This window comes from Curcuma longa, unplaced genomic scaffold, assembly GCF_044706935.1.
Source record: "Curcuma longa cultivar G26 ecotype Majalengka, Jawa Barat unplaced genomic scaffold, ITB_CL_G26_1.1 contig_19305, whole genome shotgun sequence".
NCBI classification, from domain to species: domain Eukaryota; kingdom Viridiplantae; phylum Streptophyta; class Magnoliopsida; order Zingiberales; family Zingiberaceae; genus Curcuma; species Curcuma longa.
Window position 1 is genome coordinate 75,520 of NW_027431061.1, and position 16,124 is coordinate 91,643.

The window sequence follows — 16,124 nt, forward strand, 5'->3', positions numbered from 1 at the left end:
ATGGTGTATGGAGGAGCTTGATTGATACATACCCTGTTACTTCTTCTCACTTGCGCTAGCTGTTTCATCCATGGCCGTCCACGGGTGGAAGCCTTTCGCGGCGGAGGAGGACGACGACGCCGTCGTCGAGTGGTTCGAGCGGGTGGCGGAGGACGCTGGCGCGGGGTACCTGCAGCGGTGGCTTGGCGCGCTCCCCGCCTACGTCGGAGACATGAGCGCCCCATGAGCTGGAGCCGCTCTTCGTCTCCGCCGTCCCCCTCGCTTCTGATGCTGACTTCGAGCCGTACATCCGCCGCATCGCCGCCGGCGACGCGGGCGCCGACTTGCTCACTCGCCAACCCATCACTTAATTTGCTCTCGCTCAGGTGATTCTGTTGATTAATGCTCCAATCACTACAAAAATTAACAGAAATAGCGACGGACCAATTCCGTCGCTATTCGGTCGCTAACCGAGGTTAACGACCGATTAGCGACGGAAATCGACCGTCGCGTAAAATTCGGTCGCTGACGTCATCTTCAGCGACGGAATTTATAATTCCGTCGCTAATTAGCGACGGAATTAAAATTCCGTCGCTAAATTTAGCTACGGAATTAGTTTCCGTCGCTAATTAATAGCGACGGAAAATATAATTCCGTCTCTAAATATTAGCGACGGAATTAAAATTCCGTCGCTAATTAGCGACGGATTTATAAATTCCGTCGCTAATTTAAAGAAAAAAAAATTAAAAAAAAATCGTTTGTAGCGACGGAATTAAAATTCTGTCGCTAATTTAAAGGAAAAAAAATTTTAAAAAATCATTTTTAGCGACGGAATTTTAATTCCGTCGCTAATTTAAAGAAAAAAATTTTTAAAAAAAATCGTTTGTAGCGACGGAATTAAAATTCCGTCGCTAATCAGCGACGGAATTTAATTCTCGATCGCTAATTAGCGACGGATAATTTATTCCGTCGCTAATGATATAATTAGCGACGGAATATTTTATTCCGTCGTTAATTATAGCGACGAAATTAAATTCCATCACTATTTCTACCGCTATTTCATGGTTTTTTTGTGGTGAATTAATAATCCGAACACTTCAAACCTGCACGGGGATTAGATCGTTTGCATTATAATTGATCGATTATACAGTATCTTTTAATTTGTATATAATAGATTTTGTTCATTTGCAGCTCAGGAACTACAGACGGCCGGCCGAAGTACGTGCCGTTCACGCGCTGCAGCTCTCGATCGACTCTTTACATCTTTAGATTGGCGGCTGCGTACAGATCGAGGTGCAGTTGATATAAGGCAAATGTCTACATTAGCAACGCAAATGTCTACACTAGCTAGCTGCAGTGCGAGCGCGACCTGCGCGCGTCGAATATCGGACTGATTTTTGTAACGTTGGTTGCACAACCAATATTTTGTCATTTCTTTCATTTTTTGTAACGTTGGTTGCAGTGAAACGGATGGAAGTTAATTACTTAACCAATATTTTGTCATTCTTTTCATTTTTTGTAACGTTGGTTGCAGTGAAACGGATGGAAGTTAATTACTTGACGTTTCGAAGACATTTTCGATCACTGCTTCCTTTTCCTCTGCTCCATCTGGTGGTAACTTTGTGGTGTAGTTAGTTCGTCGGAAGCGATCCGATCTTGTTGTTATATCTTGGGAAATAGACGTCCGTCGTGAAGGATGAATCTGTTTTAAGGAAACTGTGTTGAACGCAGGCCTCGACCACTCATCCTCTCGCCGCCTCATACTCGACGGTTCGACCACTCAGCTCTGTACTCGGCGGTTCGGCCACTCGGTGGTTCGACCCCTCGGCTTGGCCGTATGAGAGAAACAATTTTTTGTGAACACCCGGAGCTGTGGTCCAATGCGAAATACGTGTACACCATCATGGCGGGCTCGATGATGCCGTACACGAAGAAGCTGAAGCATTACGCCGGCGGCGAGGCGGTGCCGCTGGTCTCCGCAGAGTACGGCTCCACCGAGAGTTGGATCGAAGCGAATCTTGAGCCGCTTAACCCGACGGAAAAAGTGACCTTCACGGTGATCCCCACCTTCGCTTACTTCGAGTTCATCCCCGTGCTCCGGGAACGGGATAAAAATGCCATCTTGGAAGCAGAGCAACCGGTGCCTCTCTCCAGCGTGGTGGTCGGACGGCAGTACGAGATCGTCCTCACCACCTTCACCGGGCTTTACCGCTACAGGCTCGGGGACGTTGTGGAGGTCGCCGGGTTCCACCAGGGCTTGCCACAGCTGGCGTTCGTCTGCCGGAAAAATCTCATCTTGACAGTGAACATCGACAAGAACACGGAGCGGGACCTGCAGGCGGCGGTGGAGACGGCGGCAGGCTTGCTGGCCGAGACTGCGGCGGAGCTGGTGGACTTCACGAGCCACGCCGACGTCGCCGCCGGCGGGGAATGCTCCGGGCACTACGTGGTGTACTGGGAGCTGAAGGGGGAGGCGGCGGAGGAGGTGCTGAACGAGTGCTGCGCCGCCATGGACGCCGCCTTCGTGGACGAGGGGTACGTGGTGTCGAGGAGGACGAGGTCGATCGGGCCGCTGGAGCTCAGGCTCGTCGCCGCCGGGACGTTCTGGCAGATAATGGAGCACTTCGTCGGCAACGGCGCGGCGGCGAGCCAGTTCAAGACGCCGAGGTGCACCGCCAACGAGGCGGTGCTCCGATTGCTCGATCGACGCACCGTGCGCCGATTCTGGAGCACCGCCTACGGATGAATTGACCAGCAAGATCGCATTTTGATCATCGAATTCGATCAAAGATTAAATTTTTCTTCGTTTCTTGATCTTGATCGAGGAAGATCGATCATAATCGATCATCTACTGTTTACGATATACCTCAATAGAACAGTGAGCTCAAATATCAGACCTAACTTTGATGACACAACAAATTTATTGGGCATGTGAAGTTTGTTATATCCCCCTTGCAAAAAATGCTCCTTAGGAGTTGGATTTCATTGTTAAAATGCCTCTCGATTGTCAATAGTAGTTAGTTTGTTCCGATAGTGTTAGTTTCATCGTCGACGATATGTACGCCCCCTATTACTAATAGTTGTGTTGCGCGAACATAGACAAAGGTAGTTACTTTTGAAACACCTCTCGTCGTCAAGAGTAGATGTTTCGTTATGAAAGTTCTTAGATGTTGATAGTAACCGTGTCACCGATGTAGACAAGGCGGCACCACGGCTCTTGGGGTTGGAGGTTTGAGTTTGGGGTTTGAGGTTTAAGCAAGGGAAGGCGAAAGGGTTGGAGTGTTCAAGGGGGCTCGAGTGATAGATGACCTTCACAAACTTGTCGTGCGATAGCTTGGGCTATTTCGATTGGCTAGCTCAATGGTTGGACAACGATGGAGGGTTTAGGATGAAAGAAGGGGTTGATCGAAATGTTTAGGTGTTGGAGATCCACCTCTGGTGGTTTAGGATGAGTTTGAGGAAGGTTTTGGACTAATCGGAAAAGCTTGTTCAGTGCCAAGTCGGGCACCGATTGGAGTCGTGTGCGTTGCACACGACCCATTTTGCCTCGCCATTATACATGTATAGGATGTTTTGTCATTGGATATTTATGGGAAAAATGAAACAAAGATCCAAATAGAAGTTAAAATGAAACAAAAACTAGAAGAAAACTAACTAGAACAGGTATGGGTATGTTCTATTCATGCTGAACTTGAACAAGGCATATACACAATAACACAACAATTTTGGCGAAAGATGAAATCATTGAGTAACCTAATGTACAAACCGTGCGATGAAAATCTTTTACATCCAATTGTAGACCTTTCGCATAGTTCTTACCGATGTTCTCGCTACCCATCTCTAGCTCTTATAGCTGAATGCAACACTGCTGCCGCGGATGGACTAGGAACATCTGCCAACCTTCCCTTCCCTTCCCTTCCCTTCCCTTCCCTTCCCTCGATCAACAAATCAAATTAGAACATTTGGGGATTCTTTACACCAGATGGACTAGGAACATTGGAACTCATGCTTGCAGTTCTTAAGAGCTTACGGAATTCCGACAAGCTGATCTTGCCATCTCTGTCGATATCAGCTTCTTCTAGTAATGGTTCAATTGAGCCCTTCAACCCAGTATGCTGTGATCAAAATTGATCTCAAGTCAGAGATAAGAGTGAGTTTTATTATAAGAAAACAACGAAATCGAATGCATGGTCCTCTAGTATGGAGTCGAGTAAATGACTCGAAAGCTATGAGCACTCGAACAAACACAAAATCTTTTCACGATAAAAAAGATTTAATCATTCTACCACATTACACGATTTTTCATCGTAAAATGCTCTACAAGATGCATGGTTTTGAGTCATACAAACACAGTATCTAATGATATATCCACGAGACCAAACATTGAACAAGGGTTCAACATCCTAACCTAAAATGGCTAATCCAAATCTCCCCGTATCCGTTGTGCCAAAATACCCATTTTTGATCATCAAGCTTTTCACATAAATGTTTTTCTTTGGTGGTAACATCTAGGTTAAATTGGCATCATCTAGATCATTTTTTTCGCACGAAATTTTGACACAAATAGGGTAGTTTAGTACATGTTGGAGAAGGCCTGGCCTGGATTCGTATTTTCAAATAGGGCAATTCAAACGTGGAATTCATAACTAGCAAGAATTCATCCCCAGAGATTTGTTAGAATGTACTAATCCTAATCATGCTACCACAACATCACATAGTTTGCGACTTCGAAAAAAATTTACTAAGAAGGAAAGGATCCTCTACCTTTCACTCAACTTCTGATATCCCCCAACATCTGTGGGACTGATCCATGAATTTTATTTGACATATGTTGTTGTGGCGACCGTGAACTTATGTAAGAGACTATAATAAGAGACTATAATGCTAAACGAGCTTACCATTCTAAGTTCCTCTGGTGTAATATATCCATCTCCATCCATATCAAATTTATCGAAAGCCGCTTTACATCGGACGCGCCACTTCTCAGAATCGTGCTCCTCCATCTGATGCACATGCAAAGTTGCAGCAACAAATTCTGTGAAATCAACGAGTCCGTCGGTATTGCTATCAATCTGCAGAATGACATAGATTATCAGTTCTAAAGAGTTCGTAAATGGCGCATTGAAGCTACACAATGAAAAAACTAAAGCACTAGCCACGTAAATAGCAAATGAAATATGGAAGCAGATATCTAAGAAATGGATGATGAATAGAGATCAGTTAACATTTAGTGTGTCGATCGTAAATTGAAGCTACACAATGAGTAAACTAAAGCACTGGCCGCCGAAATAGTAAATATAATAGGGAAGTAGAGAATTAGAAATGGATGATGAATAGAGATCAGTTAAGATTTAGTGTGTTAATCACACATTGAAGCTATACAATGAGTAAGCAAATAAAATATGGAAACAGAGAGATTAAGAAATAGATAATCAGTCAAGGTTTAGTGTTCATCATATATTGAAGTTACATGAAATGTAAACTAAAGAACTAGCCACCCAAATAGCAAGCAGAGATTTAAGAAAAGGATAATAAATAGAAACTCTTTTAATTTGGGTTGGTTCAGTCGGAGTGACTCTTTGTTTTTATGGCACATATATGATAACTTCTTGACAATAGAAGTCATGGATTTCAAGAATTTAGGGTTAGGGCAATAGGCCCAACAAGTTTATATTGGGTTTAGTTTCACCCTTCTGTTCATAATCATGGGAAAGGAAATATGTTAGTGATTCAATTTTTACATAAAAATTGCTTGTTCTTCCCCAAGAACAAGAAAAAAATATTATAAAAAAATGTTGAGAAATGAAAATTTGGAAACAGAAAACTGTTTCCAGTTTCCATAAACACAGTCATCAAATTTAATGACGCAGTAATATAGAATTTTAGAAGAAATGTTTTAAGAAAAGTAACCTGATCAAAGTTTTCATTATGACTAGGAAAACAAGTTATTGCAATATCATATGCAAACACAGTCAAGCATAGTTAACAATGAGCCAAAGAAGATCAATACTGATCATCCATATTATTATTCCACAGAGAACTTGCTAAAAGAACTACATGTGTTCTACCAGCAATTTGTGGAGTAGGTGAAAGCTGAATCATATCGGCATTAAATATAAAATTCTACAAAGAGAGCATAACAGCAGCTGAATCAGCAGACACAAGTATAATGGTATTGAGCTATGAGACTTACAGCCTGAAGAATCTCTAGTACGCGTGGCCCCCTTAATCGCCAAGGCACATCCTTTGCAAGAGCCTGAGCAAAGAACCATAAACAGCAGGGTTTATAGAGAATATATTTTCAAATTGATTTTAATTTATGCAATGTGAATGCACCGGTATGTTGTCTAACACTGTAGACATTGAACACTGGAGAGAAAGTAGCACACAGTGCAAAATTCAAAACAAATGTTAGAGGAACTAAATTCTACTTGAAGCCAGATCAATCACTATTGACAAAATCAGAACAAGAAAGTAGTGGTGAATTCAGGTTCCAGTAGTGTAGTGACTAGGAATTTCAGCTTCTAAATCTAACTTGCTAAGCATGTAGCCATTATAGGAATCACATCAATGCTACTCACTCATTTTGTCAAAACTTTGTGAAAATTGCAAAAGTCACAGGAGACAAAGTCCGAAACTGAACAAAACAAAACACAGAGTGAGAAGAGTATCCTTGAGATTGCACAGCTTGTATATGCAACACATGGGTTAGCATAGGTTCCAACAAGACCATCAGAAATCTGTAAACACCGTTTCCTAGTTATCTGTCACAATAAATGCATAGCCTTAAGAGTGCATTTAAAGAATCTATTTCATTTTTTTTCCTCAACAAGGCTAAATCCCTGATCTCAAACACAAAAGCAGTCTGAAATTGTATAATGAAATAGTCACTATGTTCCACTGGTAAGAACATGGGCCATAGAGCACAATCTCTTCTCATGTAGCATTGTAGTGTCAAAAATGTCACTTATTCTACAGCACTTTAAGGAGAGTGGCATGTTATACTCAGTGTATAACAAGTTAATTAGTTAATTATTTTATTTCAATGGTTTGTCATATTATGAAATGATAGAAAGAAGTTAATCCTATATATGATTGAATATGTGAGAAGAGCTACTTGTGTTATAATGATTCACCATTGGCCCTCATATGCCATCATTAGGAATAATTTTAGGCTATGAGTAGGTGATAAACACATCCAAGTCTGAGCTTTAAATGAGGGAGATTGTGACACCATAGTTTTGTCTCACATGACATTGTGGCTAAGAAAAGCTCTTTATAGGTTTAAATGACTCAATTACTATTTACTTGAGCATAAGCATTTTACACTAGTAGTTAGGCCTAACAAGTTAATAGATCAATTCATTTATTTAGACTGACAGTGACAAATCTATATATGATGATCGTCTAAAGTAAACTCCAATGCAATTACACGTGTACATCAAGAATTATAGGCAATTTCATTATATACTCAACACAAACTAAATGAAGTTTTACATCATTCTGCAACAAAACTGGTTAGCAATGATCCAGAATAGTCACACACACGCACACACAAATCTTGTAACATAATATGTCAGAGAATATCAGTATTACTGGAAAAGGTAAAGCAAACTATTAAAAGGAAAATAAACATACATACGTTCCAGAAGTTCAATGGTGGAATAAAATCCATATAACTAATCATTTGTTGTATTTGTTCATACAGGGCAATTTTCAAGAACATTAGGAACTATGCCATGCCAATTTCAAAAACTAAAGTTTCCAAAAGCACCCAAAAAAGGTCTATCAAGACTAACCTGTCTCATTTCTTCAAGGCTTATTGAACCACTTTTATCAATATCAATTAGTTGAAACTGGTCCCGGAGATCAGCTAACTCGTGTTCATCAAGAGTACTAGCTATTGCCTGCATGGAGTGAATTAGGGGCTCAGAAAACTTTGTTATGAAAGATAAATGATAAGAAACTCTGGAGCATAAATATTTACCCTCAATGCAAACTGCTTTAGACGACTATACTTCACAAATTGGCGCATATTTGATAAAACAGAAATATCCAGTGGGATTTCTGATGCACTGCCCCCTTCTCTCACCCATGGATGGGCTGCAAGTAGAAAATTTGATAATCAGGGAACTTGATATGACAATGGAAGCTAATGACAATAGCATCTCAGCATTTCAGATATAAGAAAAAGTTGAATCTTAAACAGTGAAGAGATTAGAATTTAAGAACTATGCAGAAAGATTGAAAATAATGTCAAACTTGAACCCTATACATAATTTCAGAAAAGATGGGAGATAGTACTGAAGAACTACAACAAAAAAAACTCAGGTGGAAGACATACACAAAGCTTGGGCAGCAGTAAGTCGCACACGTGGATCTTTTACTAGTAACTTCTTGACAAAGTCCTTTGCACTGTTGCTTACCTGTGGCCATGGTTTTCGACGAAAATCAGGCTTGTTCTTTAACACCTGCAAGCCAGCAACAAGAATACTTAAACATTCTGAGAGAGAGAGAGAGAGAGAGAGAGAGAGAGAGAATATAGTTTGTGCAGAAAAGAAAAACAGAAACATATGTAGCAACATTAAGTATTACATACTTTTTAATTATTTCTGTACACCTACTAGAAAAATAATATAAAGGATAAGGCAGTTTCAAATGTACTGAGTAAAAAAGAATGAATTAAGTACATGTTCTTTAAACCTATGAATAAATGAGTAAATCACAAACATATGTCCATATAATCAGAAATCATCACAGTTATGTTAAAAATAGATAAGTATATGCAAAATTTTATTTAAAAAAAAAAACTAAGGAAGAAGGCATCAAAATGGCATATAAACTACAAGGATACAGAATTTTGTTAAGCGCCTCATACTTCTTTATGTTGACTTTATCTCTGGCCAAATAGGGCAAGTTGAGAAATCAACAAAATTCCTGTGTTTTCAACAACTATATCTTCAGATTTCCAGACATTGAGAACATTGTTAAGTGCCTCATAATTCTTTATGTTGGCTCTATCTCCAGCCAAATATACAAGTTGGAGAAATCAACAAAACTCTTTTTGTGTTTCAACATCTACATTTTCAGATTCCAAGATATTAAAGTAACTTGTTAAATTTAGTCAACATTAAATATTAAACAATAAAAGTTCCATATTGGCACTGAGCGACACAAAAGAAATAATGCTATATTTTCTTCAGTGCAGATAATTAAGATTGCAAATATATATTGTATGTCAAACCAGAAATACATATATTATGTGTGTATATTAAGATAGCTTTTCAGGCGGAGAGTTTTAGCCCAAGCAATCATGATAAAAATATGAATATTAGAGAAACAAATTCATGGTGAGAGTAAAGATCCACACTGGATAAAAAAATAATCATTATTCAGAAAGTTAATAGTTGGATAAAAACAATTTGTATTAACATAGTAGTATAGCAAAGGAGACTTTTAGAAGAATGCAAATAATTCTGATAAACCAATCTGTTTGGAAGTTGAATCAAAAAGGATAAAACACAAATGTCTCAATGACAAAAGTAGAGTGTTCCATCTTTCAGAACAGCAACAAGAGGTTTTTTTTCATAAAGCAAGGAGCACTTAAGCAGCAGTATTTTCTTCTTCTTTTTTTTTTTACTTTCAAAATAAACAAATAAGTAGAAGAACTATTGATCTTACAAATGAGTTTGAAGATTCACCTCTCTAAATATTCCATCCTCAGTTCTGTCCCAAAAGGGACGTCTTCCACAAAGAAGAATGTAAGTGATCACCCCTATGCTCCAAACATCAGATCCAGGACCAGATTTTCGTTTCAACACCTCTGGAGCAACATAATACGCACTTCCAACAATATCATGGAATTTCTTCCCTGGATAGTGCAAGTATAAGTTCCTAGAGAATTCTTCAAATACAATACATATATATATCATGAAAAAAATGCAAATTTAGAGATCAAACACATGATAAGGCAAACCTGGCTTTATAAAATCAGACAAGCCGAAATCTGTCGCCTTCAAAGATGAATCATCTTTAGTTGATTTAAAAAGAAAATTCTGCAAAAATTCATGTCAAGCTTTCAGAGTCAAAATCAAAGGCGCTCCAACAGGATCTCAAGCTTTAGTCAGAATAGTTCAATATGCCAGTCAGATTTTACCTCAGGCTTCATGTCCCGATGTACCAAACCATGCAAATGACACTCAGCTGCTACTTTGAGCATCTGTCTCACAACTATTGCTGCATCTTTCTCAGTATAACGGCTATCCTTTCTGGGAAAATACTATCAATTTAGAAAAAAAATATAACAATTGTACTCTTCTTAGATTCTATAGAACTGTGATTTCTGTGTAGCACTTGAACTACATGAACAGAAAAATAGAAAGCAAAGTCCACAACATAGTAAAAGTTTAGAAAACACATGTAAATTTAGCAAAGTAGTTTTTCAATCGAGTCAAGAAGATATAATCAAAGAGTCAATATCTCATAACAGTGGAGGAACTTACTTGGACAACATCCGATCCAGTAATTCACCTCCCTCACATAACCTGATAAACAAATGACAAAAAAACAAACATGACACCAGCATCAAAGAAGAAATCAGATGGATATTATCATTTGTATTATTGTATCCAGATTTACATAAACATATTCTATGACAGAACTATCTATCAAGAAAGGCTATTGATTGAAGATGTTACCAGTAATATTTGCATTCAATATTACCACATTGAACTTGCACATTAATTAAAGAACATAAGGAGAATAATCATTAAGCAAAAAGAATAAAAATATGCTTACATAAAAGGAGGGGGAAAAAACTAAAGCCTAACATCGGAATCATCAGTTGGTAAATGTATCATTAACCTCCAGAGCGGGTGCACATGTTCATTCCTTTTAATTAACATGGAAAAGATATCATTCTATTTTTATTGACTAGCTAAATTTTTATTCTAAAAAATGACAAAAAGTAGAATTTCCTATCTTTTGTCCACAATTCACGGTTGAGGGATTTAAAAATCCAAAAGAACCTATTTTGCAATCAAAATAAATTGAGAAACATGAAAATCTTGTATAATAATGATTTCACATACTACTAAAAGAAAAGATTGAAGGAACTTACTCCATTACTATATACACATAAGAGTCATCTTCAAATGCATCATGGAAATGGACAACATTCTCATGGCCTTTAAGGGCTGACAGTATCCTTACTTCCCGCTTCACATCCTCAACGGCAACTGGAAGGACCATCTGCCAAGAAAGAAAGTTAATTTCCCATAATAATCCATCTCAGTGAGTAAGTGCAATCCCAAACTGGTGTTCCAATTTATGCTTACATAGTTACGTATAATGCTCATGAATATTCTTCTCTTAAATTGTATAGGTTTACATAAATAACTACTCATGATTGCATTCCTTAGTCTTCCTGTGCATACTCCTCAGGTGTAAGGATAATCATTCAATTGGGACTGCATTGTATGGTCTTTCCTTTTGTTTTTGATGGCTGCTCAACCTCATTACTTCAATATTCTCAAGGAGAAATTTCTGCATGCTCCTTAGATGAAGCTCCATTTACATCATCTCCACTAGAGTTCTGGATATGCTTTTTCACAATTTTTATAAATGCAAATTAATTTTCTTTTCCACTTACTGATGAACTTTTCTTGTGTATGCACATAATAAAAAAAGGCTAAAGTTAGTGCTCCTCATTTACATGGTCTCCTTGTGAGTATAGGAATCATTTTTCTAAGTCCATTTTATATTTGTTATCTTGTGTATTACTTGGACTTTGGGAGCATAAATCTTTCCAAGCACTGTCAACCTTTGATTTAGTTGAAGTAAACGAACCATCCAATGATCCTTACTTTACTACCTAACCTATGATCTGATGATTCTTCTCAATTCCTTTTTGATCAATTCAGATGTTAACTGGATGTTGATAATGCTACAATTCTTCCTATAGATTCACCTTGTCTTCTTCACATTCAGGCAAATTTAAATGCACCGCCTCTATGTCACTGAACCAGCTACCTCAGGCTCTCAGTTCTGACTCAGAGAAGCTACCTCAACTCTCAGTTCTGACTCAGAGATTAACAATAATCATCTTGGCAGCAAGCAATTTTAGAAAGTTTGCAGGACTTTGTTGATCTATCTCCTCAAAGATTGAAGTTTGTTGCATGCTAGAAAGAGGATAAGAATATCAAGACTCACTCTAATGAATCTGTTCAGCACTATAAAGCTAGCCTCGTAGTTACAGCTACTAATCAAGAATATCAATGAAAATTATAGGACCTCTTATTGCTTGGATTACTTATTTTTGAAGGTTATTGGCAATTGCAGGTTGTTGGACAATGGAAGCTATTTAAGATGATTGATAAAAATCCATTTTGCATATTAAGCTGGCACAGCAGAAGAAGCATATAAGCTTCCTGTAAAGGAAAATGCTTGTCCTCTTGGACAATCTGCTTCTTGCATCAAACATCATGATCTAAGAGACACTCTACAAAGGTATTTGTTGTTAAGTTCATGATGGACAACTATCAGTCAAGACAAGGTATTTGTTGTTAAGTTCATGATGGACAACTATCAGTCAAGACTCACGTGGACTTCAACTATCATACTTGTGAGTCAGTTTTATCTGTTACAAAGACTAACAATGGATTCAGTCTTGTTGTACATAGGGCTAATCGCATAGTTATCATGGGGAAGTGATATTCAGCATACCAAAGAACTAAAAACTTAGTAAAAGAATTTATATCAAAGGTATTGAACTTCTCAAACATTTTTCAAAGAATGAAGGTTCGTTCATTAAGAATGAGTATTTTTATCTCAAGCAAAATACATTCAAAAATCAATTAGAACCAATCCTATGTGTTGTAGATATCTGTCTTGATTACATTTCATCATCCAATAGTTTCCACATTCTAGCAGTCATCCTCTATCACTTGATTGCCTTTATTTGGTTTCTCTTCTTGTTAATAGATCCTCTGTAAACAAAGACAACTGGGTATACAATTTGTCATCAAATGAAGATAAGTTGGACCGACATATATAGCTGAATGATTGTCAACAAGGAGACACTGCAATTGCTTGCTGTTGATGATAATAGGATGGCTCTAACAAGATCGAACCATCAATCATTAAAAGATACACAAACTTAACAAAGGAAGTTAGCTACCGCTTAGATTATCCAATTTTCCACCCAATTCTAATGGCAATCCCACCGTTTCAAGAATAAAAAATCTGCTAGTGATCCACCTTATCCAGACAAGACCAAAAAGTTATTCAGAATCTGAAAAGAAAATTGCTCCAATAAATAGTTCACTTTTTGTTCAGGGAGGGAACAATCTTTAAAATGTATACCGTTCTTCAGGAACTAAACTGAATATGAATCCCCCTCCGACTAAGTATGAACCTCAATAGGAACTGAACTGTGCTCAAATTCAGATGTAATAACAAATTCCAAATCTATTCTTCCAACCCTTTCACACACTCCTTTAATTGCAAAGCTCATGCATTTCTCAGCCGACCAAAAAAGGAAACCCTTCAAACCCCATAAAAACAACGGAACAAAAGCAAGAATACACAGTTGCAGATTTACCTTATTCTTGTCTATCCTCTTCACTGCCACCTGTTCTCCGGTGGCCTTCTCAGTGGCGACAAAGGTGTACCCGAACTGGCCATGCCCGAGCAGCTTCCCAATCGAGTACCGGCTCTCGAAATCCTTCGCGTACCCAAAGTCGGTTCTTTTCCCGCAGGGCACCAGCCCGGCGGGCCTTTTCTTCGTCCCTCTCTCCTTCGGCGGCGGCGGCTGCTCCAACGCCGCCTTATTCCGCAGCCCCTCCGCCTGCTGCTTCCTCACCGACCCGCTGCCGCTTCTGCTGGAGCCACCTGTGACCTTGGAGTCGGCGGAGAAGCACACGCCCATTCTGCTCCGATCCGGGGGATTCGACAACCATCAATGGATCCAGCTACTTGGGAAAGCCGGGGCCTATAAAAAAAGGGGACCGACGGGGCGATGATTGGAGAAGAGGGAAAGGTGTAGGAAGATGGTGGGAAGGAAGGAAGGGGGGTGGCAGTGGTCAAAGGAGGAGACCGCCCCGGATTGAAGGCAACCCCTCCATTTCTTCCACCTTTTCACCGTTTCTTTCTCCCTCGAACTGGATCAAATCCAAGATCGTTTAGAACACCATCGAGATCGCGAGAACGATCTTCCATGAGCAAAGCCGCCATAAAAATCGCCTTTTTTTGGGGTCCAAAAAATGAACTGGATCTTCGATGCGCAGTTCGGTTCTCCCACCAGTCGGTTAAACTATATCATGCGCGCGCGGGTTCTCTCTCCCCTTCACCTCAATTTCCACCTGCACTTTAATTGGATTCAACGAAGTCGGCCCCACTTAACTTCTTCAGTACTTCCCCGGTCATAATTGGGTAAGATATTTTCGCGTACCAGTTCGAAGCCGTCCCGGAACACGCCAAGCTTCAATCCTTTTCTGCCTATTTTCACATTAAAATTATACCATTTAAATATTTACTATTCATATTTATTAAAATAGGTATCTAAATTTATTCAACATTTATAATTTTTTTATTTAAAACCCCATTTTTTAAAATGGTTTAGATTCCCTCATATACCTTTTTTTTTATTTTGTCTTTTTTGATTAAAAAAGAAAAAGGGAAAAAAAACTCGTGATGAATTAGGAAACATCTCGATCGATCGATCAAGGCACGTGCGTTGTGAATGACAAGGGCTAGTTGTTTGCGAGTTTCCGGAGACCGAGTCAAATCGGACGACAACACGCGGTTTGACTCGGTCCACGTCGGACTGGTCCAACGAGTCACACTCACGCTCCGCAGTTAAATGGACAGCGATTTGGTGGACTTGACAGGGGTGGTCAAATGTTGGAATCCAGAGACTTCAGGGGTGTAACTGGAATTTGCTTCTTTAATCTCTTGGGCACACTAAGATGCATGCATCTGACTCGAGTCGAGTCGAATTGAGTCAAGTCGGATCGGATTTTTGACGGATTCGATTGAAAATGTCACGAGTCGAGTCGAGATTTCCATAGCATCAACCGATCGGCCAAGCAAGTCGAATACAAATCGAGGGGGTTGGACGAGTCAAAGAGTTGTGTGTCATGGAGTACACGTTTGAGTCCATTAACACATTAATGATTAATGTAATCAGAGCTTTAATTAACTTATTTGGATTAATAATTATATTTTAGATTTGGTGGATTACGCGTGTGATAGTGAGTTAAGTGCAAACTGAAAGTGGGATTATGATTGATTTAGTGAGTTCATGCAATAACTTATATATATTTTTTTATAATTTTATTGTAAAATAAATATAAAATATATATTTGAAATAATTCTTCTAATAAAAGAAATAAAGATTTAATTGAAAAATGAGATTAAAGGGTGTTTTAAATGAGCATTTTTAAAAATAATAATAAATATTAATGGACATCTTAAATTTCTTATTTCAAGACCCAATTAATCTCTCAAAAGTCCACCAAAAAATTCACATACAATATAAGGGCATATGTAACATTAACGTGTTAATAACACTAAAAAAATGTTAAAAAAAATACATGTGATGGGCCCATTGACATATGAATACATTCAAAATATTGAACGTGTTCATGTGGCTCTCTCCACCACGTCACCCAAGAGATGTTGTTGAACGCACGATGAATGCGCATTGCAGATGTCCTAAACCCACCTAAGACTAAGATTGATTATTCAATTAAAATCAAATTGAATCAAATTAATTAAAATCAAATCAAATCAAAATTTTTTTAACTCATCAAATCAAATTTTTTCAATCAAATTTTTAAGTAAAAATTAAATAAACTAAACCGATAAAATATCTATTAATTTAATTTTTTATCAAAATAACTAAAATTTTTAAATATTATAAAAAATTTATCAATTAATTAAAAATTTATAAATTTACTTATTTAAAAATTTAAAAATTATTTTTTTATTTAAATTAATTCAATTGAATCGAATAAAAAATTTTAAAATTAAAATCGAATTAAATTAATTGATTTTTTTTAAATTAAAATTTTAAAATAATCTAAATCGAATTTTTAAATTTAATTAATTCGATCGATTTATTCAATTTAATTAAATTTTTTCTC

The 16,124-nt window shown here is 38.1% G+C and overlaps 1 protein-coding gene and 1 pseudogene across 1 annotated transcript; one reads left to right on the forward strand and one right to left on the reverse strand.

Moving 5' to 3' along the window:
• Window positions 1–2,725, forward strand: LOC141817088 (indole-3-acetic acid-amido synthetase GH3.10-like; annotated as a pseudogene).
• An 870-nt stretch (window positions 2,726–3,595) lies between these two features.
• Window positions 3,596–14,232, reverse strand: LOC141817090 (calcium-dependent protein kinase 18-like). Its single transcript, XM_074704775.1, has 12 exons — window positions 13,580–14,232; window positions 11,099–11,229; window positions 10,482–10,523; window positions 10,136–10,247; window positions 9,956–10,034; window positions 9,681–9,850; window positions 8,324–8,450; window positions 7,967–8,082; window positions 7,779–7,886; window positions 6,173–6,235; window positions 4,878–5,051; window positions 3,596–4,094 (listed from the first exon to the last, which is right to left on the reverse strand). The coding sequence occupies exons 1-12, from the start codon at window positions 13,904–13,906 to the stop codon at window positions 3,933–3,935; spliced, it is 1,611 nt and encodes a 536-aa protein (XP_074560876.1). The 5' UTR covers window positions 13,907–14,232; the 3' UTR covers window positions 3,596–3,932.
• Window positions 14,233–16,124: the final 1,892 nt, after the last annotated feature.

Coding starts and splice junctions, on each gene's coding strand:
- LOC141817090 (XM_074704775.1), bottom strand. CDS start 13,906: ATGGGCGTGTGCTTCTCCGCCGACTCCAAGGTCACAGGTGGCTCCAGC. Junction 11,230..13,579: donor AGAGGATAGACAAGAATAAG/GTAAATCTGCAA, acceptor CTTTCTTGGCAG/ATGGTCCTTCCAGTTGCCGT. Junction 7,887..7,966: donor TAAAGCAGTTTGCATTGAGG/GTAAATATTTAT, acceptor CACTCCATGCAG/GCAATAGCTAGTACTCTTGA.